General features: G+C 41.3%; 1 protein-coding gene across 2 annotated transcripts; it reads left to right on the forward strand.

Moving 5' to 3' along the window:
* The first annotated feature begins 271 nt into the window (after window positions 1–271).
* TIGAR (TP53 induced glycolysis regulatory phosphatase) lies at window positions 272–26,942 on the forward strand. 2 transcript variants are annotated; one of them, XM_004459017.4, is made up of 6 exons: window positions 272–454; window positions 10,822–10,859; window positions 14,873–14,994; window positions 18,155–18,232; window positions 21,357–21,467; window positions 24,688–26,942. In XM_004459017.4, the coding sequence occupies exons 1-6, from the start codon at window positions 423–425 to the stop codon at window positions 25,117–25,119; spliced, it is 813 nt and encodes a 270-aa protein (XP_004459074.1). In that variant the 5' UTR covers window positions 272–422; the 3' UTR covers window positions 25,120–26,942. The 2 variants fall into 2 exon arrangements, with proteins under 2 accessions (XP_004459074.1, XP_071066232.1); XM_071210131.1 differs by lacking the exon at window positions 24,688–26,942 and adding an exon at window positions 23,386–23,631 and having other exon boundaries at window positions 308–454.
* The last annotated feature ends 1,018 nt before the right edge of the window (window positions 26,943–27,960 follow it).

Consider the following 27,960-nt stretch of genomic DNA (forward strand, 5'->3'; position numbering starts at 1 on the left):
ACCTATAATCGACCATTGGCTGCATTCCAGCCTCAAATCCGGTCAACAGCAAACGAAAGCGTCTTCGCTCCACGCCTGCCCGGGCAAATCTCGCAGCTAGCCCGACTGCGAGCGAGGGCCCGGCCCGCACCTGCCGCGCGCCAATCACAGGCCCGCGCGCAGGCGCGCAAGCGCCACGGCCCGGGGCGAGGCCTAGGCTGCCGCCTGTCTCCCCCGGCTCTCCAGCCTCCTACCGCCTTGATTGGCCGTCTCGTGATGACGTCACAAGACGTCTCGCCCTATGGCAGCGGTGCCGGCCGGCAGGCTGGGGCTGGCGGAAGTCGTGGGAGGAGCCCGCAGTGCAGAGCTGCGGCGCGGCGGGGTGCTGGGCTGCGGGACGCCAGCTGTGGTCCTTTCTTTGCCTACCCCCGGATCCCGGGAAGATGACCCGCTTCGCTCTGACCTTTATCCGGCAGTGAGTATTGCAGTGGCAGGGGGCGCTTCTTGCTTTCTCTTTGGGTGGGTGGAGGGAACATGGATCTGCCCTCCCTTCTCTTCCCGTGGCTCAGCCCTCCGAAGGGTCGACCCGGCTGTGTTCAAGGCGCTTTTGCATGTCTCCTCCCATCGCCCCCTAGCAACGCCGAGTGAAGAAGGCAGGTGTTAGGTGTCATCATCAGTCCCATGTCACAGGTGAGGAAAGTGTGAGGGCCAGAGTAGTAAGTGATCGAGATTCCCAGCCAGTTGGTGGCAGAGCTAAAACCATGGTTCCGAACACCTCACTGCGCCGTTTTTGCTCCCTGGCAGATTTGAAGGAGTTTGTGGAATTGCTCGTCCTGGCTGGTAGTTTCGATGCTGGCTCCCTACCTCTTTCCCCTCTCCCGGTTTTAGCTGGTCCCTCTCGTTTGCTAGGGCAACCAGTCCCAACAGGCATATGTTGGAGATTTATTCCTCCCTTCCAGAGGTTACTGATCTGGGAGAGGAAAGAGGAACTCTGCCTCTTTTCAGCAGACGGCATCGCCCCGAGCAAGTATGTTCACTGTCATAAACAGATTAGATCTAAATGCTGATACGTCTTCGTGACGCTGTCATTTTCCTTTTCAACCCTTGCCCCAGTCTTAATGGGAGGTGAAATTCGGGGTAAGAGCGCCGATCTTGAGGCAGTCTTGGCTCCAGTTGAGCTCCAATTTACAACCTCGGTTTCCTGATCAATAAAATGGGAATAATGATAGGATCCACTTTGCTGATATATTCAGAGAATTAAATGAGAAAAGATAAAACGTATAGCAGAAAGGTGGGAAAGAAATATATCAGGGGATTAAATAACTTCTCTTTCTATGAGGTCAGCTCTCATAAAAAACGCAGTTAGTCCTCAGATATGTGTGTATAGTTGATCAGATCAGCATGTTTGCGTTGGTATTGTCTGCCAGCGGCCATGGACATTACTTCTGCCTTCATGGAGCTCACAGGGAACATTGATGTAGTTTAACCTTGTCAAGCCAACTTTGCTAGCTTTTCTGTCCTGTTTTTCCTTTATGGGAAGCTAATCTTGGGAACATCTTTAGTTATCCTTTTAGAAGTTACAGGATTTTAAGGCTAAACATGAAATCTTAGTCCCTTCCATTTCTCTTCTCTCCCATCACTTCCCATTTTGTAGATGGCTTTGGGAGGATTCTTGACCACTTAAGGTCATACAGCTAATTAGTAGCAAAAACAGGGACTAGAGTCCCAATCCCCCCTTCTTCCAATGTTGGGATACTTTCTGATGTAAAACTAAAGCTCAGAAGTTGTCGGAAATCTGGGATAAATATGGATCTAAATTGGGGTCACCTTTTAAAAAATAAGGTGACTCCAGTTTAGATCCATAACAGACAATAATTAGATGACTATAGATTTTATCCTTTCCCTGCTTCTGAAAAAGGGCTTGATTGTGGAGACCTGATAGGATTCATTTAAAAAATAATTCTTAGTAAGTTATAAGTATGTGCCAGATACTTCTGAATAAATCCTGATAACAGTCTAATGAGGTAAGATCTCTTAGCCCTAAATGGAAGGTGGAAACTGAGGAAGTCACACGGCGAGTTGGGACAGCAGGATGTGCAACCTGACTCTAAAGCCACTGTGCTCTTCTGCCTCCTAATTTATTGTAAACTACTGGACTATCCCCCACCATGTCAGAAGCTACTTTTTATTCCTCCTGATATATTCGGGAAGATTGTTATGGGTGATTTATTTTGTACTGTCTTATATGTGGGAAAGTGGAGTGAAAGCATTGAATAATTGACTCGGCTCTGATTAGTTGCTTTCCATCTCTGTTCTTCCGAATTCTCATGGTTAAAAATTGGTGATTCTTTCAGGAAAAGAAGTGATCCCAAATTTGATTGATAATCACCATGGTTAAATATAATGACTGTTAAAAGAACCAGCAAGATTGGATAGTTCAGCCTAATATTGGAAATAGGCACTTGAGATTTCTTAATAGAAATTTGTGTCACTCTAAATCTGAATCACTCTAAGTGATTCTGTATCACTCTAAGATGGTCAAGTGCTTTGAAACTGATGACACGATCAATCTTTTTAAAGAATTGAATAATTGTGTTGAACAGTGCCTTTCTAGATAATGCAAGAAGACTTTTGGAAGCAATTTCTTTAAGTTCAGCCAAAACCTTATGCATCTGGTGCTTTTACTGTATGTGTGATTATCTCTTCAGCATACTTTGAAGTGGAAGGGCCCAGGTGAATCAGTTTTGGAATAGAATGCCCAAGCTTTCATACTTCAGGTCTATTATTATTAAACTACAAGTTCTCATTATCTTATAGCCCAGCATTATTGAAAAATCCAACATGTAGGTTGAAATTGCCATCACCTACACAAACATCAAAGGCCCTGGTGTTCCTTGAAATATTATTTGTAGGTATTTGTAATCAGCTGCAGAACCATCCATTTCACTTCCTTTTTTTTTTTTTTACTTAACTAAAAATTATTTTATGCTTTCCCTCAAAACTACAGACACTCTTTAAGATGCAACTGCAGAGTTCACATTTTCTCAGGAAATTAATTACATGAAAAGTAAATAACTTTCTAGCTCTTTTATAGTTTAATTGGTTCTTAAATATTTTTAGGGAAGGGAATCCCAGCATTTTGTGTTCTTTCAGAAACTGGTATAAATGAACTGCTATGTGTTCAATTAAATCCTGAAGAAACCTAAAGAATTTTTTTCCACCTAAAAGTACACTGCCATTATACATGGCAATCACTGTTCATACTCACTTTCATTTTTAACCAGCTTTTAAACTTTACAATTTTTTGCAAACTAAATTTAACTTTGTTTTAATAACTTAAGGTCATGAATTAGTAAACTTATTAATAGCAAAGCTGATTTCTTTTTCTTTTTACCTCGTTTGGCAGTTGCTTACTTTTTGTTGAGTGCTAGTCCCTGTTCTGGACATTAATAAAGCAAAATAATATTAGATCATCTGTAATTTGGTACTTTTATAAAGATATATGTAATTGTTATTTGGTTTGATGGATTGGTGAAAGCCTTGACAGCTAGGAATAATCCATATATAAACGTAAATATATGATGAGTTGGGAATTTTATATGTTTTTTCCACTCTCAAACCATCTGGTGAAAGTTTCCATCACCAACTCTTGAACTCTTCTATAGTTTTAAAGGAATTAATTGGTGGAGAGAAACTAGTATTCAGTTGTATTCTTGAGTAGGTATAGGTGACAATATAATTTTTAAAGACGTGCCATGCAATGAAAATCAACAAAATAAACTTTTTTTTTTTTTAAAGATATATTTATTTATTTCTCCCCCTCCCTCGTTTTGTGCTCACTGGCTGCTTTCTGTGTCCATTCACTGTGTGTTCTGTGTCTGCTTGGCTTTAAGCAGCACTGGGAACTGATCCTGGAACCTTCTGGGGTGGGAGAGAGGTGCTCAATCTTTTGCACCACCTTAGCTCCCTGGTCTGCTGCATCTCTCATGTCTCCTCTGTGTCTCTTTGTTGTGTCATCTTGCTGCACCAGCTCTCTACATGGGCCAGCACTCCTGTGCAGGCCAGCACTCCACGGGGGTCAGCTTTCCGCTTGGGCCAGCTTGCCGTGCAGACCAGCTTGCCTTCACCAGGAGGCCCTGGGAATTGAGCTCTGAACCTCCCATATGGTAGATGGGAGCCCAGTTGCTTGAGCCACATCTGCTTCCCAACTATCTTTTAATCTACACAATAAATGATAACTATTTGTCAAATCTGTAAATAGCTGGTCATAAGATTTCACTTCTTGGCGTTAGGTTTGAATTCTTGCAGAGTCAGGTGTTCTGTTTTGGAAATGGATCGCACTACAGATTTCAAAAATGATGCTGTTGCTCCTGACTCCAAAATATATCCCTTCGGCCTTTCATCCCCCTCCACCTTCTCTGTCGCTATCTCACGCCAAACTTTGGATAAGGGAAATGATAAATAGGAATAGCCATCTACTTCCCTTTCCTCTTACCCAGGCAAACTAATTTTAAATAGTTGTTTCAGGAGGAAAAGCTCTCAATAAAGCTGACAAAAGATGCAAAGCTAAATATTTATGGAAGTTTTGCAGAAGAAATTCTATTTCTGGATTCCTACTCTGTAGATTTAGAAAATGATTTGAAGGCAAAAGTGTCCTCTAGAAGCTAAAGGTGAATGCCAGTTATTGTTAATAAAACAGTAATGTCTGCAGCAGTCTTTTTTTTTTTTTAAGATTTATTTATTTATTTCTCTCCCCTTTCCCCCCACCCCGGTTGTCTGTTCTCTGTGTCTATTTGCTGCGTGTTCTTCTTTGTCCGCTTCTGTTGTTGTCAGCAGCATGGGAATCTGTGTTTCTTTTTGTTGCATCATTTCATTGTGTCAGCTCTCCGAGTGTGCGGCGTCACTCCTGGGCAAGCTGCACTTTCTTTCGCGCTGGGTGGCTCTCCTTATGGGGTGCACTCCTTGCGCATGGGGCTTCCCTACGTAGGGACACCCCTGTGTGGCACGGCACTCCTTGCGCGCATCAGCACTGCGCATGGGCCAGCTCCACACGGGTCAAGGAGGCCCAGGGTTTGAACTGTGGACCTCCCATGTGGTAGGTGGATGCCCTAACCACTGGGCCAAGTCTGCTTCCCTGTGGCAGTCTTTTGACTCATAACTAAAAGGAATCCTTCATTCTATCATAGCTATTTTTTTTTAATTTCTCTGAAAATCATTAGATGATAGGGCAACACCTTTACAAAACTATCACATCACTGGCATAACATTTTTGACCGGATGGCACTTTGACAGTATGATCTTTTATTTTTTTCTATATCTTATATTGAAGCCACTTTTGGATTCAGTTAAAATGTTGAGCTTATCTTTTCAACAATCAGGGAAAAAGTAATCATCTCTGCTAAAAATGTGTGATTTGTAAAGACCTGGATTTTTTTGGTGCTTTTGCATGATTTGGGGGTCTATAAAATGATTAAATTTCTCCTCAACTTTGATTTAAAATTTACAATTGAGCAAGAGAGCTTGTGACCCAAACAGAAGAAGTAAAACCTTTTGAGATCTCTGTATAAACCTTATTTTATGAATGCAAGGCAGGGTCATCAGATTTTGCTGGAAATTGAGTTGGCTACAAAGCTACTCTATCAAGAGGATCCTTGTATTTTAAAAGTAGTTCTGGGAAGCGGATGTGGCTCAACTGATAGAGCGTCTGCCTACCGTATGGGAGGTCCGAGGTTCAAACCTAGGGCCTCCTGACTCGTGCGGTGAGCTGGTCCACGCACAAGGAGTTCCATGCCATGCAGGGATGTCCCCCATGTAGGGGAGCCCCACGCGCAAGGAGTGCGCCCTGCAAGGAGAGCCACCCAGCGCGAAAAAAGCGCAGCCTGCCCAGGGGTGGCACTGCATATATGGAGAGTTGATGCAGCAAGAAGACGAAAGAAAAAGAGACACAGATTCCTGGTGCTGCTGACAAGAATACGAGTGGATGCAGAACACACAGTGAATGGCCACAGGGGGCAAACAAAGGGCTGGAAGGGGAGGAAAAAAAAAACAGTTCTTTTACCCTTGGCCTCAGCCAGATTATGAGGCTAGGACAGGAAGAGATTCCAATGTATGGGAGCCATTTTCTGTATTGGAAAGGACAGTTCCCTCCTGGCCCTGGATGCTGCTGTTTCATCTGTCTGAATAGTAGGGGTTAATATCTTCCACATCTGTTTCATAGATTTCTGAATGAATTTTTGAGAGTAAGAAATCTTTTTTTTTCCCCAAGCCATAAATAGTTCTTTGGAATTTCATTGATTTATCATATATATATATATATATATATATGATATATTTTATATATATATATATATATATTTTTTTTTTTTTTTAAGTTAGTGCATTCACATATTTAGAAATCAAAATAATTCTCCCTAGCCTCCCAGTTCTCCTTTCCCTAAGCCATAGGTGAGCACTTTTATTAGGGTCTTATGGATTCTTCTAGTGTTCATTTGTGAAGATACACAGGTTTATTTCTATTTCCCTCTTCTTTCTAAATAAGTAACAGTCTTTTATCTTGTTCTCCCCTTGCTTTTTCTACTTGACTGTATATCTTGTTGATCTTTCCCTATCTTTACATACAATTTCTGTCTTTAAAGAACACAGTCACATAGCATTACGTTGTGTAATTATATCTGTTAATGTAACCAGTCCCCTGTTGATGGACATTTGAGATAGTTACAGTCATGTGCTAGCATATTGACTACCATAGCAAATTTTCTTAAATATGAATGAATGTAGATATTCCCAGTAATGTGCTTGCTGGGTCACAGGGTAAAGAGATTCGTAATTTTGACAGATATTGCCAGAACATTCTCCAAAGGCAGAGTACATTCACGAAATTCTATTTCCCAGGTTTTTCTCCAGGCAACAGGCATATTAGAATGGTACAACCTCTGGCTCTGCCTTGAACGAACTCCAGAGTAGACACAACCGATCAATTAGAATACAGATGATAACTTAGGTGGAGCACTTGGGTGAAAAGGGAGCACAAAGTTGGGGCATTTAAGGGGGTAGGTAGATGGGGTGTGGGCCAGGGAGTGGAGATTACCTAAAAGAGCTGGCATGAGAATATATTAGCAAGAGGCGAGATTCCAGGCAGACACCTGAGTTTGTGATTCTGACTCTGAGTCTAAGGAATTTCCTTTCTTGGTCTAAGTAAATCCAGATTTTTAAAAAAACAAAAAACAAGCTAGTGCTTAAAAACAAAGCAGGTGTAATCCACCTCAAATCACAATGAGATAAACCGCTCACCTACGAGACTGGCACAACTGAACCTTCTCACATTACTAAATGTTAGCCAGGCCGTGGATACTGCAGGTGGGTGTAAATTGGGATAACCATTTTGGCATTATGCAGTAAAACTGTCTTTTTGCATACCCTGTGACTTTTTGCATACCATTCTACTGGTAGGTATATACCCTGGGCATGGCTCAGCAACATTTAAAGGGCCAGATCGTAATAAATAGTTTAGCTTTCACAGGTCTTACGGGCTCCGTACCAACGATTCAATTCAATTCTTACAGAAGCAGCCATAAACAGTATGTCAGCAAATGGGTGTTCTTGTGTTCCAGTAAAACTTTACCAGACCAGTTTGCCAATCCCTGTTTAGAGCAGTGGTTTTCAAATTCGAATGCATGTCCGAATCAACTGGCAGGGTGCTTAGAGCAGAAGGCTCCTCGACTCCTGAGCTTCTGGTTCAGTAGATCTAGTGCACTTTGAACAAGACTTTGAGAGCCCCGCCCTCGAGAACCTGATGTACTCAGGACCAGGATGTTCATAAAACTCGATGTACTTGGTACCATGATATTCACAGCAGCATAGCCCCAATCTGGAAGCAGTCTAGCTGTCTGTCAACAATAGAACAGATAAGTTGTGGTATATTCTTACAGTGGAGTATTAAGAGTAATGAGAATGAAAGAAATCCATGGCAAGCCACACTCAGCAACATCCGTGCATCTCCCAAACACATTGTTGAAAAAGAAGCAAGACACTGAAGACTGTGAATAGCAAGATTCAATTCAGTATAACGTTCAACAACAGGCAGAACTATACTTGGGTGGGAAAACTAAAGAAAGGCAAGGAAATGACCATCCAAGTGTGCAGGTAGTGGATAGCCTGGGGAGTTGGGAGGACATTGGGATGGGGAAATGGGGGATACTTCAAGGAGGCTGGCAGTGATTTATTTCTTGACTTGGGTGATGATTCGATGGATGTTGGCTTTCTGGTTATGCTATTTATTTTTTTATACCTTATCTCATGATTTTTAAGAGTTTAAAAGCAGAGCGGGTATAACTCAGTGCTTGAATATCTGCTTCCCATATACAGTGTCCTGGGTTCAATCCCTAGTACCTTCTAAAAAAATAAAGGACATTGGATTCTTAAATTGGGCATGATTTCTATAGTTAAAAAAAAAAAAAGAGTTTAAGAAATGCATTAAGCTACCTAGTATTTATTCTTTAAATCTCTAAAAACTCAAGAGTTTGAACATGCTGTTCATATTGAGGTGCTGGCAGTGAAACCTGACACTAAATCTTGGTTTATTTTCTGCCAGCACAGTGGCCCTTCTCAAGCTTCTAACAGTCTGACCCCCTAAACTTGGCCCCTTTTCTCCCAGCAAACAATTGATGGATACCTTAGTGCTCACGTTCTTTGTTTGATTACTTGAAGAACCATGTGAAGTAGATAAAGCATATTTTATTATTTTGGTCTTACAGATCTAGAATCTGAGTCTTAGAAATGGTTCAGTAATAATACAAAATGACCAGTTTAAAGTTACAGAGCTGATAATTTGAGGGGGCTTTCAGTTACGTCCTCTACTTCCTCTACTTTCCTTTCAATGTCCTCTAGGTCGTCTAGTCCAGTGCCTTGAGCCGTCTTCAGAATGCTGCACCACACGTCGACTGAGCTATTCCAAATACTCTTCAGAATCAGGAAACTTGCTCCCTCCAAAGACAGTTTTTCTCATTTCTGTTTAGGTCGGTCCAGAAATAACTATTGGGTGCTCACTAATAGCCAGACAGTATTCTGAATGCTTTGCCGATATTAACTCATCTATCACAGGAGTCCTATGATATTTCCCCCATTTTACAAATGAGGAAACTGAGGTAATTGAGCTTAACTCAGCTCATTTGTGTAGAGCCAAAGTCCTGTGTACTATGACAAAGTTTACTTTAATGAATTTTCACCTGTCATTGACATAGAAGCGTACAAACATGTGCTGTAGATACTTGAATTCCAATGAGGAAAAGCCTTGAACTGAAGAACTGCTTACTGTTGTGACCACCGTTCCTAATTCTCTGCCCACTGGCCCTTTTGCATCTCTGTTCCCCACTGCCTGGCTCTGTATTTAGCACATAAGAGCTCAAAAAATTTTCACTTGACTTCTCCTGGATGGCTTCCAGGTATTTGGTGATTGCTTTTTTTGTGGGGTGCTCTGCCACCCAGTCTTGCCCGTGCACCCCTTCTCAGCCTCTACTGCCCCAGTTACTTCTTGACGAAGTTTCTAGTCCTTCCACTCTTCTGGTTGCTTCAAGATTATATGGGTTTGATTTGCTTCGCTTTGTTTTTATTTGGGCTCCGTAATTCTTAAAACTGGAGCATCCAAATCTCAGTCCTCCAGAGTGGGTGGCAGGATGTTTTTTCAGCTCTACAAAATCTAACAGTTTAGGAGGCTCTAGCGACTAGGAGAAGATGGAATTCTGAAGGTTTGTGCCCTTTCACACTCCAGATTCCCTTTCACTGGCCTAGTCAGTCCAGCAATGACTGACTTGTGTGTTTCAGCCCTGCTGCCTGTGAAAGGAGCTTATTTATTCTAACAAGATTATTTAACAACCAAATATGCATATATACATACATACACACACATATATACATATGCACATATATGTGTATATATATATTTTTTAAATTTTATCCTCCCTTGTTTGCACTTGTGCTCTGTGTCCGTTCACTGTGTGTTCTTCCGTGTCTGCTTGTCTTTTCTTCTCATTTTTCTCTTTAGGAGGCACCAGGAACCAATCTCGGACCTATGCTATGGGAGAGAGGCACTCAGTTGCTTGCACCACCTCATTTCCCCAGTCTGCTGCATCTCTCACTGTCTCCTCTGTGTCTCCCTTTGTTGCATCGTCTTGCTGCGCCAGCTCTCTGCAGCACGGGCCAGCTTGCCTTCACCGGGAGGGCCCGGGAATGGGAGCCCAATCGCTTGAGCCACATCTGCTTTCTATGTGTATATTGTCCACCTGTAATGGGCTTAAAATTGACACATGATGGAGCAAATATGGCTGAAGCAGTTGAGTGCCCAGTTTCCATATGGGAGGTCCTGTGTTCACTTCCCTGTGCCTCCTAAAGAAGACAAACAATGAGCAGACATCGAGGAAAAACAAAAACAAAAAAATAAGCAGGGAGCAGATGTGGCTCAAGCAGTTGAGCGCCCGTCTCCCACTTGGGAAGTCCTGGGTTCGGTTCCCAGTGCCTCCTGAAGAAAAGACAATTAGGCAATGAGCAAAAACAATGAGCCAACAGATGAGGGAGCCATCGGAGGGAGGGGGAGATAGATACATGAACTATACATTTTAATTTTTGGCAGTTTGGAATTCTTAGATCATCCTTTAGGTACATTAAGAGTGGACTATTCCAAATGTTAGTTTAGAATAAATTGTTTTTACAGGTTATATTATGAAGGATGTTATGAGGCTCGTATGTCTTTATGAATGTCGTTTTCTTAGTAAGAATTTTCTGATTTTTTTCTCTTTGTGAAATAATAATTTGATAATGAAGTTTTCTTTCCCCTCCTCTCTGTTTTAGTGGAGAAACAAGATTTAACAAGGAAAAAATAATTCAAGGTTGGTATAATCTGACTATTACTAGCTTGCTGCTTTAGTGTTAACATGGTATGTGAATAATGAGATTTGGTGGGTTGAGTGGATTAAGGGCAGCACTGTATTGTGAATTGGGATTATGGAACTGAATCGTCAGAATAACAGGAATATGAGCAGAGCAGGCAAAAGAGGAGTAAATCTCTTCTAAGTGCATTGGATGTAACGAGCAGGTCTCCACATTGTGCATAGCTTCAGAATGGCCGCATTAAAGCATTATATTGGGTCTAGGTGTCTTAAAATATACGTAGCTGCCTGGATTTAAAGTGGTTTCATATTTGGAAGCATTAAGTTGACTGTTTTGTTTTGTTTTTTTTTTTTGGATTTGTTTGTATTTATTTATCCCCCTACTCCCACCCCAGCCACTTACAGTCACTGTGTGCTCTCTGTGTCCATTCGCTGTGCATGCTTCTATGTCTGCTTCTCTTCTCTTCTCGTTTTCTCCTCTTCTCTTTGGAGGCACCTCCTGGAACCTTCTGACATGGGAGAGAGGCACCTAATTGTTTGAGCCACCTCAGTTCCCTTTTTGGTTGTGTCTCTCATTGTCTTTCCTCTGCGTCTCTTTTTTCTTGTGTCATCTTGTTGCATCAGTTCGCTGTGTGGGCCAGCTCGCCTTCACCAGGAGGCCCCAGGAACCAAACCTGGGAAGTCCCATATGGTAGATGGGAGCCCAATCACTTGAGCCACGTCCACTTCTCTGACTGTTGTTAACAGTGTTTTTTCTGCTATGATAGTTGCTTTAATATTAGAAGTTACAAAGAAGAGCTTCTCCCATGTGCTTATTACTTTATTCTGAACAGGTTCTTCCTCCCGTGTCCTCTTAACTAGGACTCAGATCTTGGGTGAACTTTTGGCTAGACACACTTCTGTGCTGTGATTATAAAAACATTACTTTTATTTTTTGGTTAGGGACTTCTGGGGCTTTCAGAAACTGATGTTCATGCTCAGCAAACCTGACCCCCTCTTCTGGAAACCAGTCTTGTAATTGAATGAATCTTTGTTTTTAATTGATGTGTTTTTAATTGATGTTTTTAATTGATTATGCTTTGGACTTAGTCCCTAACCACCTTGCCCTCTAGTCCTCCTCATTCATCTTATTTCATTAGAAGCTGATGATGGAGTGTGAATAAAAGATTTTGTGTTCTCATTCCATTCTAGGTATATATTGTATTCTTTTTTTTTTTTTTTATTTCTCTCCCCTTCCCCTTCCCCTGCCCCATTGTCTGCTCCCTGTGTCCATTCACTGTGTGTTCTTCTGTGTCCACCTGCATTCTTTGTCAGTGGCACCAGGAATCTGTGTCTCTTTTTGTTGCGTCATCTTGCTGCATCAGCTCTCTGTGTGTGCGGCACCATTCCTGGGCAGGTTGCGCTTTTTTCACATGGGGTGGCTCTCCTTGCAGGGCGCACTCCATGCGCATGGGGCTCCCCTACGTGGGGGACACCCCTGCGTGGCATGGCACTCCTTGTGTGCATCAGCACGGTGCATGGGCCAGCTCACCACACGGGTCTGGAGGCCCTGGGTTTGAACCCTGGACCTCCCATACGGTAGGCGGATGCTCTATCAGTTGAGCCAAATCCGCTTCCCATATTGTGTTCTTTTTCTAACTTTTTAAGTTGACAGTTCCTTAAGTTATAACCTTTTTAAAAAAAATATTCAAGGCTTACACACTTCTAATACCATTTTTTGTTACACACCAACAGCTCTAGTATGTAGTAATTTCATAAGTATTCAGCATCAAGTATTTTAAATTTCCATTATGATCTCTTTGACCCACAAATTGGAGATTAGAACTATGTTTTTACATTTCCAGATGATTGGGCTTTCTGTTTTTGTTTTTATCTTTTGTGATTTTGTATTTAGTTGCTCTGTGTTCTGACAGTATGGTTTATTTAGTAATACTTACTTGAAACTTATTAGCATGGTCAGTTTTTATAAATGTTTCACTGTATACTTAGGAAAAATCTGTGTTTTCTCAATTGTTAGGATTGAAGTAATATATCCCATAATCAACCCTCCTAGTTTTGGTGTTCAAATCTTACATGTGTTATTAATTTTGTAAATTTACTAATTGATCTTATTGACCTAGGTAGCAATTTATAAGATTAATATCCCCTTTTCTGAATAATACAAAGGACTTAGATTACTGTTACCTTAGTATCTTAGTTCTGGCCTCTTTTGTTAACTGCACAAAGTAAAAATTATTGTCATCAGTTGTTACTTAGACAGTATTTGTTTAGATTTATGTATCTATTTACCAGTTTCCTTGCTCATCATTTCTTTTGCTTCTCAGGCCTTCCTTCTGAAATACATTCTCTGAAAGTTCATGTAGTGCAGATCTAGACAATTCTAGACAGATAGCTCTCTCAACACTTGAAAGATATTATTCTGTTGGTTTTGGGGGGCTTAGTACATAATGCCTCTTCTCTGTAACTGCTTTTAAAGCTTTCTTCTTGCTTTTGGTATTCCACAGTTTCCCTTCAAATGTCTAGGAGGCATTTCTTTTTCTTTTTCCCTCTATCCTTCCCTCTCATTCATTCATAAATTGATCCTGCTTATTGTACATTGTGTTTCTTTTACATGTAGATTGATGTCTGGCTGTGGATAATTCTCAGCCATTATCTCTTCATATTCCTCCTCTATTTTCTCTTATTCTTTCTGGAGCCCCAGTTAGAGGCACGGTAGGAATTACCGCTCTTTCCTTCATATCTGGAATATCATTTTGGGTAATATTTCAGCTCTGTCTTTGAAGTTATTAAGCCTTAAACAAATCTCACTTTATTCACTGCGGGTTTTTTCCCCCTCCCTCAGCAGTTCTATGTTTCATTATTGAAAGATCTATTTGGTCCCTTTATAAAAAGCTGTTTGGTTGTTTTTGATGGTCTCCTGTTGTGTATTTTTGTGATACTGCGTTTTTTAAAAATCTTTTTTTCATAGTTATTTTATATTGTGTGTTTGCTGCTTCCAATGTTTGGAGTCTTTATGGATTTAAATCTGATATTTGTTGTTTCTGCTGACTTTTTCATTCATGACAGGTTTTTTTGTGGGTGTTTAGTGTTTGAACTGTTACTTGTTCTTTAGTCTTTGAACTGTTAGCCTTCATTGAGCTTGATTTGCTCTGCAGATTTGTGTTCCCTTTTCCCACTGCCGGGAGACTGCACTAGCCTCCTTACAGGCTCCCAAGCATCTGGTTCTCTCTCCTGCTGTTCCAGGCTCCAGGGCCTCCCTCATTCCCCAGCCCCAGGCCCCCAGCAGGCGGTGATGACCTCACAGCAGCTCCAGCTTCCCCAGCACTTCAGGTTTCAGCTCAGCGTGCTTTGGTTGCTTTCTTTTGCCCCTTGGATATTTTCCTTACTTCCTGCGATCACAGCTACAGCAATGCCAAAAAGAAAAGGGGGGGGGCGGGTAGTGGTATGTGTATAAATACACACACACACATGCCCATAGATACACACATGTACGTTTAGTTCTTTCGTGTAGTGAGAGGGTCCTTCAAGTGTCTAATCAGCCTTTGTCCTGGAATTAGAGGTTCCGAAGTATTTTTCAAATTTTAAAGAAAAGTAATAAATACAATTACAATAATAAACATCTGGGCATAGGAATAAAGGGGGAAACTCACCGATGATCCTGCCACTCTAACACAACACCTAGTTGAGAACCTGAGAGCAGTGCCAGCATTGGTAAAATACCGTGCTGTATTTTTTCAACGAAGAGAGGGGCCAAACCCAAGATAGTTGAATTCCCATCATCATCTAACTCCCATCAGGGACACAGTCTTTTGAAAAACATTTGGATACCTGAGACTTTGTAGAATTATAGGTTGATTTTACTTGTTCTCAGTTCTTTGGAAATGTTAATATGAGAAATCACCCAAGGACCTCTTTCATTAAAATACAGATAAGTATAATTAATATTCTCATATATGTGATTTAATTTGCACCCCTTATGTATATTTTTGAATGTCATCGTTCCTTCTCCGTAGGACAAGGAGTAGACGAGCCTCTTTCAGAAACTGGACTTAAGCAAGCAGCTGCTGTTGGCATATTTCTTAAGAATGTCAGGTTTACTCACGTGTTCTCCAGCGATCTCGTGAGGACCAAGCAGGTGAGTTTAGAGTCAGGTTTAAAGAGGGCACCCCAGTCGCTACCTCCCAGAACTTATTTTCTTCTCATTTTCCTTTCACGCTTTATTTTATTTGGGTAATTTTTAAATTAGAGTGGCTCTGGAAATAACAACTAACAAGAATACAAAGAAGGTGTCATGAGAGAGAGCCAGCAGAAACACCAGCGAGGAGGATGTAATAACCCTCCGAGCCTTCAGACAGTGAAAAACAACAGTGCCGATATATTCAAGTTATGAATGACATGAGGTGAAATACCTTTAGGGAAGAGAAGACCATCAATAGTGACCCCACGGTGGAGTGTGGGTAGCTCAGTGGTTGAGCACGTGCTCCACGTGTACGAGGTTCCAGGTTCAGTCCCTGGTACCTCCTAAAAAAACAGTGACCCCAGGAATTTTTAAAAATCGCCTAATAAAAGCATGAAAGTGTAAAATGCAGTGCTGAAGTTAAAAACTCAATGGATGGAGACTTTTGTGACCAACCGTGAGGGAGCAACAGGGTTGAACTTAGCTCCCCCATAAACACCTAGAAAACAATATATGAAACAGCAGTATGGGACCATGACCCCAGAATGAAGGGAAGCAAATGAGGCTGAGCCCTAAGATTCTCCAGACTATGGAGGGGGAAGCAGAATGGATCCCAGAGAACTGAGGAGACAGCTTGGAAATTGGAGAAGCCAAGAAGACTAAAATTTGTATGGCAGACCATTGGAAGAGGGAGCATCATAGAAAGAACCCCAGAAATATGTCCAGGAGTCCCTTAAATCTTCAGGATATTAACCTGCACATGCATCAGGTGCAACTGCTGTAAGATATGTATCATATACACGCAATGCATCTGACAGAGAACTTGTATCCAAATATATAAAGAATTCTCTCAACTCAGTAATGGACAAATAGACAAAAGATTTGATGAGACACTTCACAAAAGATGTGGAAGGCTAATAAACACATGAAAACATGCTCAGTACTATTAATCATTAGGGAAATGCAAACTAAAACCACAGTGAAATACTGCTCCACTCATTTGAATGGCTGAAATTAAAAAGGCTGGCCATTCCTAGTGCTGAGGAGGAGATAGAGCAGTCAGAACTCAGACATTGCTGGTGAGAATATAAAATGGAACAGCCACTTTCAGTAACAGTCTGACACTTGAATATATACTTAATGTATAATCTGGCAATTTTAGTCCTAGGAATTTATACAAGAAAAATAAGAACGTAGGTACACAGACTTGTACACAATAGAGTATAGCAGCTTTATTTGTAATAGCCAGAGACCAGAAACAACCCATGTGTTCATCAGTAGATGAGGGGATAAATGATCTATGGTATAGTCCTACAGTGGAATAGAATTCAGCAATAAAAAGATTGAAATGTTGGTACATAATGACTTACGGAATCTCAGAAACATGATGCTGGGTGAAAGAAGCCAGACACAAAAGATTACTTACTGTAAGGATTCCATTTACAGGAAACTCTAGAAAAGACCAATTTAATCTCTAGTTTGGTTATGTAAAGCGAACCAGTGGTTGCTTGGGGCCAGAGGTGGGAGGGATCGACTGGAAAGGCACAGAAAAATCTGTGGGGGTGATGGAATTCTTCTGTGTCTTGATTTTGGTGATGCTTACATAGGTATATACATTTGTCAGAATTCAGTGAATTGTACACTTAAAATGGGTCTATTTTATTCTAAATCATACTTCAATAAAGTTGATTTAAAATTAAAAAGTTAAAAAGCAAAAAAATAAACCTCCGTGGATGTACTAAATTACAAATTAGGCACAGCTGAAGCAATCATTAGTTTATAACTTACATAATAATTCCAATGTAGTGGAGTATTATAAATAGATTAAAGACATGAAAACAGATTAAAGGACATAAAGAATATGACAAGAAGGTCTAATGTCTTTGAAAAGGAGGTATCAGAGAGAATAGGGAAGAGGCAATACTCAAAAGACATCGCAGATGATGACAGGGTCCTTGAAAGACAAGAAATTCTCAGATCTAAGAAGTATAATAAATCCCAATCAGGATAAATAACAAGAAATCCACACCTAATCTCACCAAAGAAAATGAAGGAAAAATGTCATTCACCAAGGACCAATAGATAGGCTATCAACAGACTTGACAATATCAACAGAAATGTCTTTAATGTGCTAAGAGATAGAAGGTAATCCAGAATTTTATACTCAGCAAAACTTTTTCTATAAATGAATACATTTCAGACAAACAGGCGCTAAAGTAATTATTAATGGGTAATTGAAGGAGAAGAAAAATAATTCCAGACGGAAAATGTGAAGAATGGTGAGCAAAGAAATTGGTAAAGGTATAGGTAAATCTAAACAAATATTAGTAATATAAAACAAAAATGATGATAATGTCTAATTTGGTGTGTATGTGGGGGTGGTTCAAAAACAAGGCAGCTCCTCAAATTATTTTACAGTTTTGTGGATACAATGTCTAGTTTCAGTCAAAAATAATCAGGCATGGCAGGACAGGAGGAAATGACAAAAATGAGCAAAAACAAAAGAAATGGACCCAGGAGCTGTCTGATAACTGGAGTTATTAGGCACAGACTCTAACTCTTTTATACATTGACACCATTGAAAATTTCAGCAGAGAGCTGGAAACTATAAACAAGAACCAACTGCAAGTTCTAGAACTGAAAAATGTAATTAATTCAGTTTGTGGAGCAGATTAGGCATTGCTGAATGGAGAAAATTCGGCATACCTGACCTGTGAAAGACCAGAGAGTCAATAGTTTAGGCTCTGTGGGCCCCGTGGTCTCTGTCACAGCTGCTCAACTCTGCTTGCTGTTGAGTGGAAGCAGCCAGCCTATGCCTTAAGAATGGCATGGCTGTATTCCAATAAAACTTTATTTACAAAAGCAGGGAGTTGTCTGGATTTGGCCCACAGGCCTTAGTTTGCTGATCTCTGAAGTAGAAGAGAACTTAGGAGAAAATATCAGGATGAGGCGTGAAGAGACAAAAGGAAGAACAATACAGAGGAGAGGCAACTTTTGCAAAGGAAAATTATTTCTAGTTCTTTTTATTCACTGAGCTGACATGTACTATTTCAGCCTTTGGGCCAGAATCATGATTTCTTTTATGAGAAAAGGAACACTTACACCTTTCAATTTTCAGACCATGCATGGGATTTTGGAGAAAAGCACATTTTGCAATATGATGACAGTCAAGTATGATTCAAGACTTCGAGAAAGGGTAAGTAATTTATTTACAGACTTTTCTGTACCATGTATTGTCAGTAAGCCACCTCGGTTTAACACATGGCTAAAAATTAAACGCATTCCTGCTAGGGATTGAGAATCAGTCAACATGTTAAGAATTTACTGTGTGGGGGAAGTAGATGTGGCTCAAGCAACTGGGCACCCATCTCCCATGTGGGAGGTCCCGGGTTCAGTTCCCGGTGCCTCCTAAAGAAAATGAGCAAGGCAATGAGCAGACAGATGAGGAGATGAGGGAGCCGTCTGGGGGGGAGAGGGGGATTTCAAAAAAAAAAAGATTGCATTAAATGTCTATTTTTTTAAAAAAAAGAATTTACTATGTGGCTGGCACTGTTACATACTCATACAGCATCTTATTTAACTATTAAAGTCACATAAGTATCTGAAATTGTGAAAACCAAGACATACTTAATACAGCATGGAAGAGTTTATAATAAAAGTGAAAAGTTTGGGAGTGGATGCAGCTCGGTGGTTGAAGGCCTGCTTCCCATTCCAGGTTCTGGGTTCAATCCCCGGTACTGCCTAAAAAGAAAAAGAGTGAAAAGTTCCCTCCACACCTCCCCATCCTACTCCCCAGTTTTTTGTTTTTTGTCTTTTTTAAAGATTTATTTATTTCTCTTTCCTTCTGCCGCCCCCGCCCCCGTTGTCTGTGCTCTTGTGTCCATTCACTGTATGTTCTGTGTTTGCTTGCATTCTTGGTGATACTAGGAATCTGTGTCTCTTTTTTGTTGCACCATCTTGTTGTGTCAGCTCTCCATGTGTGCAGTACCACTCCTGGGCAGGCTGTACTTTTTTCGCTCGGGGCGACTCTCCTTACGGGTCGCAGTCTTTGCACGTGGGGCTCCCCTACGAGGGGGACACCCCTGCGTGGCACGGCACTCCTTGCGCGCATCAGCACTGCGCATGGGCCAGCTCCACACAGGTCAGGAGGCCCTGGGTTTGAACCCTGGACCTCCCATGTGGTAGGCGGATGCTCTATCAGTTGAGCCATCTCTGCTTCCTTCCCCAGCTTTTAAGCATGAGTAGATTTTCTTATGTCCATTTATATAACAGAAATGAATCTTCCTTTAGCTGGAATTTAGCTAATGCCAAACAGCCATTTCACATCTTGGATTTGCACTCAAGTCTCCTAGAGCAGTATTTTTATTCTTCCCTGGAGTTGTGACCCATAGGCTGGTCAGGATCCTTGAATTGGCTCACGTCCCTTCCAGGCTGTCATCCCAGGGAGGCCGAAGAGCTGTGCGTGACTCTGTTCTCTGCTTCACCTCTGTGGCCTCGTTGCCTGGCCCACAGTCATGTGAGGAAATATAAATTTGGGCTTGAGGATTGGAAAGACAACTGGCTTTATACCAAAATGCATATATTCTTGTAACAAAACAAAAAAAAATTTACTCTTGGTCTGACTTTTAGCGGTTATGGTATTAGAATCTGTTTTTAAGTGTATTTTTTATTGAAGTATATCATTCATGCATGAACATACATTAACAGTAAGTGTATAGTAGAAGTTGTGAACTTACAAAATAAATATGCTTAACATCATCCAGAGCTCCTGGACCTCACTCACCACCAACACCTTGCATTGTGATACATTTGTTACAAACTATGCAAGAACATCATCAAGTATTTCTACTAACTATAGTCCATATTGTATATTTGGTGTATTTTTCCCCCAACCCACCTTATTTTTTAAAATATGTTTTTATTACAGAGGTTGTGAACCTATAAAACAATCATGCAGATGTGCAGAATTCCTATACAGGTGTTAGACTCTTTTGACGTCAGTCATCATTGGGAAATATAAATAATTTATCTTTAAATGTTTCATTATACAAGTAATCCAGTATTAGTGCAGAAAGGTAAACAGGAGGACAACTTGAACAACTTGAAAATAGCTTCGTGAAAATTTCTACCACTCACAGATAAATACTGTTAACATTTTGATATGTGTGTTCCTGACTTTTTTTCAGATCTGTCTGCCTGTCTGTCTTTCTAACTATATGTATGTGCATATATTTTTCTAAATAAAACAATACTATATGTATTGTTTTTCAATCACCTTTCGCCACTTATTTTGTAATGACTCTTTTAAAATGCCCATAAATACACATCAGTACTTAATGACTTGGTATTATTCCCATCTATGGATATTGCATGATTTATTTAATCAAGCTACCACTGATGAACATCTGGTTTGTGACTTTTTCTCTGATGTATATAATGCTAAAGTAAACATCTTTATAATTAATTCTTTGCACACATAGCGAATAAGTTCCTAGAAATGGAATTGCTGAGTGTGTACTTCTTTAAGGCTTTTATGCATCTTGCTAAATTGCCTTCCAGGAAAATTGTGCCTATTTATATTCCCATAAATGATCTAGGGGAAAGCTTTTCTCATACCAACACTAGATAGTACTTGTCTTTTTGGCCTTCCAATTCAGTGGGGTACAAATGGTTCCCTTTTAATTTTCATGTTATTGATTGCTAGTGAGCTTAGACGAGTCACCATATTTCTTGGCCATTTGTATTTGTTTTGTGCCTTACACGCACTTTATTAGGGCTCAACCTTAGTGAAGCTAGAAAGCTCGTGAGCTTTGAAGTTGCCTAGACCTGAGTTTGAATTTTGGCTTTGCTAATTATTGGCTGTGAGAATATAGGCAAGTTGCTTAACCTTTTTGAAACTCAACTTCCTCATTTATAAATCCAGCGATGAAAACACCTGTCTCATCGGGCTCTTAGGAGGCTCACAGGAGATAGTATGTGTGGGTGTAGAGTGGCCGACCGGTCGCTGGCCCCAGATTCTGTACACATCCCTGGATTCGTCCAGCAAAGCCCCACCTTCCACTTAAGGTAGCTCAAGCGAGTTATCCCATACAGCACACGCAGACCTAGTGTCCAACTCAAGGTGTCAACTCTGTCTTTTAGGATCCATGGCCCTCTACTGAAAAACATCTCCGTTACCAGTTCAGAGAAATTATAACAAATCCAGTGGGAAGAATCTAAGCCTCATCCGGTGGTGGTGGTTGTAAACATGCTATAACCATGTACTTCATTGTCGTAGTGCATGCTCATTGAAGGCACTGTTATCTGTTGGACCATTGCAGAAGTACGGGGTTGCAGAAGGCAAGGCGCTGAGTGAGCTAAGGGCCTTGGCGAAAATGGCTGGGGAGGAGTGCCCGACCTTCACGCCGCACGGAGGAGAGACACTGGACCAGGTACGCAGATGCTGGCAACCTCGGAGCGCCTAGGAGAGCCAAGGTTGAACTCGTTGCGTAGATGAGATGCTTCTTGATTTTAGCTGAGCAGTTTGAACACTGCTTGGTTCATAAAACAACACTGCTCCATACTTTTGTTTCCCTTTATAGGCTATCTTTTCTCGTTGACTGCACACTGGTGGTCATTACTGATAACGGATTTAAGGGAGTATGTTATTAGATGGTACTTTTAAGAAACATCTTTGACTGTAAAGTACTTGGGCAGTAGCAGTGAAATCCAGAGAAGTGCTCTTCAGGGAAGGTGAGGCAAGTCACCCGAGTGGCGAAATCTCCAAACTGCTCCTCCTGCTTCGGGGCCGTCACTGTGATTGCATTTCCCTGGAGGTTTCTGCTTTTGAATTGCATCATTGGCAATTTTCCCCCTTATTCTTTATTTTCATAATTTTCTTCTGAAGACTTTGCATTACTTTAGTAAGGAAAAGCTTTTGTTGTTCTAACTAAATTGAAGTGCCGGATGTAGTTTCCTGGTTGGCACAATTTTGTAAGTTTCTATTTAATTGAGAGGTTTTCTTAACTGGACTCTCAGTGCTTTGAAAGGTAAGAATTAGGGATTGTCAGGGAAGCAGATTTGGCTCAACTGATAGAGCATTGGCCTCCTATATGGGCGGTCCAGGATTCAAACCCAGGGCCTCCTGACACGTGTGGAGCTGGCCCATGCGCAGTGTTGATGTGCACAAGGAGTGCCGTGCCACGCAGGGGTGTCCCCTGCATAGGGGAGCCCCACACATGGAATGTGCCCTGCAAGGAGAACCGCCCAGTGTGAAAAAAGTGCAGCCTGCCCAGGAGTGGCGCTGCACACACGGAGAGCCGACGCATAAAGATGATGCAACAAAAAGAAACATAGATTCCTGGTGCTGCTGACAAGAATGCAAGTGGACACAGAAGAACACACAGCAAATGGACACGGAGCAGGAAGGGGAGAGAAATAAATTAAAAAAGTAAGAATTAGGTATTTTGTCTTATTGATTTTTTTTTTTTAAGATTTTTTATTTATCTCTCCCCCTCTCAGTTGTCTGCTCTCTGTGTCCATTCGCTGTGTGATCTTCTATGACCACTTCTATCCTTATCAGCGACACTGGGAATCTGTATTTCTTTTTTTGTTGCGTCATCTTGTTGTGTCAGGCTGCACTTTCTTTTGCACTGGGCGGCTCTCCTTACGGGTACACTCCTTGCGCGTGGGGCTCCCCTATGTGGGGGACACCCCTGCGTGGCAGGGCACTCCTTGCGCGCATCAGCACTGCACATGGGCCAGCTCCACACGGGTCAGGGAGGCCGGGGGTTTGAACCGCGGACCTCCCGTGTGGTAGACGGACGCCCTAGCCACTGGGCCAAGTCCGCTTCCCTTTTACTGATGTTTGTCCACAATGAACCTGCGCAGTGTGGTGGCCTCTTACTGATGTCTGTGGAACCTATTGAATGAAAAAGAAATGCAGATGGCATGGTGTGGAGAAATGGCTATCTCCATTCCCCTGGACTCATTTTGTTTAGTTGTCATGGCAGTATTTTTGCCTCAGTATCTAAAGCTAAAAAGAAATGTTTCCTTATATTCTTTTTTGTTTGTTTTAAAATATATATTATTATTTTTAAAAGATACTTAGATTACATAAATGTTACATAAAAAATATAGGGGGTTCCCATGTGCCCTGCTCCCCATACCTCCCACATTACCCCACATTACCAATTTCCTTCATTAGTGAGGTACATTCATTGCAATTGATGAACACATTTTGGAGCATTGCCATGAGGGTGGATTATAGTTTCCATGGGAGTTTACACTCTCTCCTGCCCTATATTCTTATTACAAGGTATAGAGATATTCTCTATATAACTCAGAAAAAACCTCTCTGTTCCTTCTAAGGGGCAAGCCAAGCCTTCGGCCTCCGGCTTATTTTTCAGGAGACAGATGCCCGAGGCGTCTCCTGCTGATAAGGTGATGTGGGCTTCAGAATGGAGGGTGGTGACCACCTGCTCGACGTTTCCAGGTGGTGAAGTCTTAGGGTAATACTGTATTACCTTAAAGACACCTGAGGACCGGCATTGTTTAAAGGACAGTGGCGTCAGGTGTCAAAATGATTCTGAAGTGGCTGCAGACTGGACCACGCCGTCTGCTCTCCGGTCAGGAGAGGTGCTTGGCTGAGCAGAGCCCGGGACGCGAGCCGGGGAGAAGCACCTGGGTCATGGTCAGGGCAGGGAATCTGGGTTTCGAGCTTAGGACAAGCTCAGAAAGTTCCATGAGATTCTTAGATGAGTTGTGAAAACAGTGTCTGCCTTCATTTTTTCAATGTTATTAAGTCAAGACAGAGTTTGACAGGTTTTATGGAATACCTATTAAATGCTTAGCTTCTTGAAGGGTATCACAGACCAACCTCATCAGCTAAAGTTGTAAGTAACTATTCAGCAAACAGTCGGTGGACTTCTGTTAAATAAACAGGTTCTATAACTATAGTAATAGCCACCCCACTTTTATGGAGAAGTGTGAGGGAGATATGTTAGAATTCGAAAGGTGTTGAGATTGCCCCCCTCCCCCACCGCCCACTCCAGAAGCTGGAATTGTGGGAGTCTTTTTTGTATACTAGCATATTTTTCTGTAGCAAGTTTGTATGTTTGTGTGTGTGTGTTTGGGCTTTTTTTTTTTGAGGTACAGGGGCCAGGGATTGAACCCGGGACCTTGTGTGTGGGAAGCCGGCGCTCAACCACTGAGCCACATCGGCTCCCTGAATTAGCTTTTGAAGTTAAAATTTAAAACAAGTCAATGAAAGACAATTCAGGAAGAAGAAATAGAACAAAACCTGCAAGCTCCGAGAGGCAGGAGCCTGCCGTGGTATTGGAGTCCGATATCTGTCCACAGCCCGCAGGCTCCGGCGAGGTTGGAGCGGACACCCCATGGCTCCCGCTGACCCACTGGCTACGTGTTAACTCAGGCACATTGCTCAGCCTCTTTGAGCCTCAGAATTGTCAACTGCAAAGGCAAAATAGTTCCTCGCATGGTTGTGAGAATTAAGGTAGATTTTATATGTATATAAAATATGGTTTTGCCCCAGAGTGGATGTTCAGTAAACGGTGGCTATTAATTTTTTAAAAAGGGAACCATCAAGCTCCAGGCAGAGCCATTCATGCCACCCTTTTTGAGAACTTTGACTTCTGATTTCTTTCCTTGTAGGTGAAAATGCGTGGAAAAGACTTTTTTGAATTTCTTTGTCAGCTGATCCTGAAAGAAGCGGGTCAAAAAGAACAGATCTCACAAGGTGCACCCAGCAACTCTCTGGAAACTTCTTTAGCAGAAATATTTCCTTTAGTGAAAAACCTTGGATCTGAATTTAATTCAAACGGCGGTCCTCCAGGGCTGGAGGCCAGTGTCTTAGTTGTGAGTCACGGCGCTTATATGAGAAGCCTGTTTGGTTATTTTCTGACCGACCTTAAGTGTTCCTTAGCAGTACCTCTGAGCAAATCTGAGATTGCGTCCGTCAGTCCCAACACAGGGATTAGCCTCTTTATCATAAACTTGGAGGAAGGAAAAGAACTTAAACCAACAATTCACTGTGTTTGTATGAACCTCCAGGAGCATCTAAACAGAGTGACCGAAACCCGCTAAGTTTAAGTCGACATCAAAATCTAACAATTTCGAGCCTGAGAGGGAGTGCCTTTGGCTTTATTTATTTCCGTCCTCTGCTAGTGCTGATTTGCAAACAGTGGAAAGCTTTCTATTATAGCAGGTTATAGAGTTTGAATGGAATCATAGCCACATAAAACACTAATGGAAAACCATTTAGAAATGTCTTACTTGTTTGAGGACAGTTGGCATTTGCCAGAGTAATTTCTCCACCCCACTTGGCTCCATTTCCGGATTGTAAATGGATGAAGGAAGGCGCTATTGTAAAATGGGGGTTATTACCTCGTTACTGTTTTTTTCCTTTTTCCTATGTTGATATTTTTTTTTACTCTGAAAATCTAGCCTGTTTTATTGGCTTGTGTTAAGATACTGTATGCTTTTTACTATCTCAGTGTTTGAGAGAAGAAATGGTTTATTCTGTAATTCCCACTCTATACTTATAATAACGGTATGCTATATAAAAAATGTTCTTTAAATGAAAGATTCTCACCACCATGTTTATGTAAAGTAAAATGACACTAAATTCTTTTGTATAGGAATTAACTGCTGGGAACTTTTATTTTTGTAGACGGTTTGGAATGTAGATGGATACAGATTATGATTTCAAGAATGGTCTGGTGTGGAACAGAAGTTCAGGCATCATTTGATAAAAAAATTAAAGATGGAATCTCTGAGTAGGAGAAGATAAAGAGCAACTCTTCTAAGTGATTAGTTTGTTGTGTTAAAGGCAAACCAAAAGAAGAAAATTTAGCTAAGAGAATAAAGGCGCACTAGCCACTTGCCTCTTATCTAACCTATAAACTGAGGATTTAAAGTTTGAGAAGGGGCAATAGCTGTAGCACAGTCATTGAGTGCCTGCTTTCCATGTACAAAGTCCTGGGGTCAATCCCTGGTACCTCCTAAAAAAACGCTGAGGAAGGCTCTAAAGAAAGTAAACAGTCACAGACAGTATGCTATACTGTAATCTCAGATTAAAAGAGGAGGCATCACTGAAAAAAATTACTATGATCACCCCAACTGTGGTTAAGTTATAGAAGGTACAGATGAAGTTGCTGCTTCTCACCACCAGATGGCGCTGGAGAAAAGGCGCTTTTCTTTAACTTTTAATTTTTTGCCCAAAAGATTGGTCCTTCAGAAATCCTTATAGATAAAGGCAGAAAGTGTTTTACATATAGTTTGCTTTTAAGTTATTATGTTAATGAATGTGGTGAGTCTAGTCTTAAAAGAGGATTAATACTAAAGTTGTCAGTTAAGTTTAAAATCACGTATAGCCAACATTTACTTTGAACGTCATTTAAATTTACATATGAAATCCAGTGTTGTACTGTGTCTCCATATGTTTAGCACTACTAGTGTTTTCTGCCAGTATTGCAAAAGAGCATATGGTTGAGCACCAGAGGAAGTGAGAGAAAACTTGAAAAAATAACAGAGAAGGACAAACAATAATAAATATCCACATTCCCACCATTTAGAAGTAGTAACTGTTAACATTTTGTTGTATTTACTTTCCTTTCTTTTTTGAAGACATCACATACTAAGATGTTAATAAAGTCTCCTTTCACCAGTTCTTTGTCTTGTCTCCTGCACTGAGTTTATGTATACTTGTATCTTTTTTTTTTTAAATACATTTTCACCTGGTATCCATAAGGAAACTATATTGTTTGGTTGTCGGTAAAATGTACATAAATGTTATCAAGACAGATGTATGCTTTATTTTCACTTCTTATAGTTTGGGCCTCTGTGTTGCTGTGTATAAGTTAATGATTGAGTATTTAATTGAATAAATATGAACACATTTTGTTTCATTATTCTCTTATTGGTGGGCATGTAAGTATAGTCAATATTTTCTCATAGAAACAATACACAGAGAACATCCTTTTGCATATCTGCTTGTGCTGAGCCATCAAAAAGGTGCATTTCCAGATTTTGTAAGAGCCAAACGGCCCTTGGGAATGGCTGTCCCCATTCTCGGTCTCCCTAGCAGTATTCAATGTTCTCTTTTTCCCACAGCTGTATCAGCACTGGGTACTATTTAGTTTTTGTAGTCTAAAGAGTGAGAAATGGTCTCTCCATTTTGCTTTGCTTTTCTGTGATTACTGAGTGGACTTTTCTCCCCATATGTGTGTATTGATGATTAGGATTTCCTCACTGGTCAATCACTGGTACATAGACGTCGCCTATTTTTCTACAGGTGTTTCTTAGTGCGTTACAGGAATAATTTGAATATTCTGGATACTAGTCCTCTCTCATATTGCAAATATCTTCCAGTTTGTTACTTGTCTTTTAGTGCTTCTGAGGAAGCTTTTCTTTTTTAAAGTCAAACTTCTTCTTGTCCTTTATGATTTGTGGAGAAAGACAGAGTAATATATAACATGTCAGGTTGTGACCAGGGCTACTGAGAAAAATAAAGCAGGGTAAGGGAAAGAGACTGGAGGGAGGACTGCTGCTGCGTTTAGAGTGGGCAGGGGAGGACTTTGACCGCCGAGCAATGGAGGAAGTGAGGGCTGTGCTGATCTCTGGGAGAAGAGCGGCCCAGGCAGGGGCTGAGGAGGGACCAGCGCCAGGGGAGTGGGGAGAGCAGCTGGTGAGGGCAGCAAGCTAGGGGATGGAGGAGAGAAGCTTGCAGTCGTGCCTGGCTGCATGGCCTATGGGAAAGCAGACAGTTTAGAGCAGAGGGGTGACACAGAGAAAAGACTGTCAACTGTAGGAGCATAAGCCTGGAAGCAGGTACGATGGAAGCAGGCTGCTGTGCCTCTTGGAGATGCAAGACTGGGGAGATTGGCAGGAGCCAGGCCAGAGAGGCTTCAGAGGATGAACCTGGGG

This window comes from Dasypus novemcinctus, chromosome 20 (genome assembly GCF_030445035.2).
Source record: "Dasypus novemcinctus isolate mDasNov1 chromosome 20, mDasNov1.1.hap2, whole genome shotgun sequence".
Taxonomy (NCBI): domain Eukaryota; kingdom Metazoa; phylum Chordata; class Mammalia; order Cingulata; family Dasypodidae; genus Dasypus; species Dasypus novemcinctus.

What these genes read in the sequence shown, in the direction of transcription:
- TIGAR (XM_004459017.4), top strand. Translation starts at nt 423, where the DNA reads ATGACCCGCTTCGCTCTGACCTTTATCCGGCA. An exon ending in CAAGGAAAAAATAATTCAAG is followed by an intron (nt 10,860 to 14,872) that starts GTTGGTATAATC and finishes CCTTCTCCGTAG; the next exon opens with GACAAGGAGTAGACGAGCCT. An exon ending in ATTCAAGACTTCGAGAAAGG is followed by an intron (nt 18,233 to 21,356) that starts GTAAGTAATTTA and finishes GGACCATTGCAG; the next exon opens with AAGTACGGGGTTGCAGAAGG.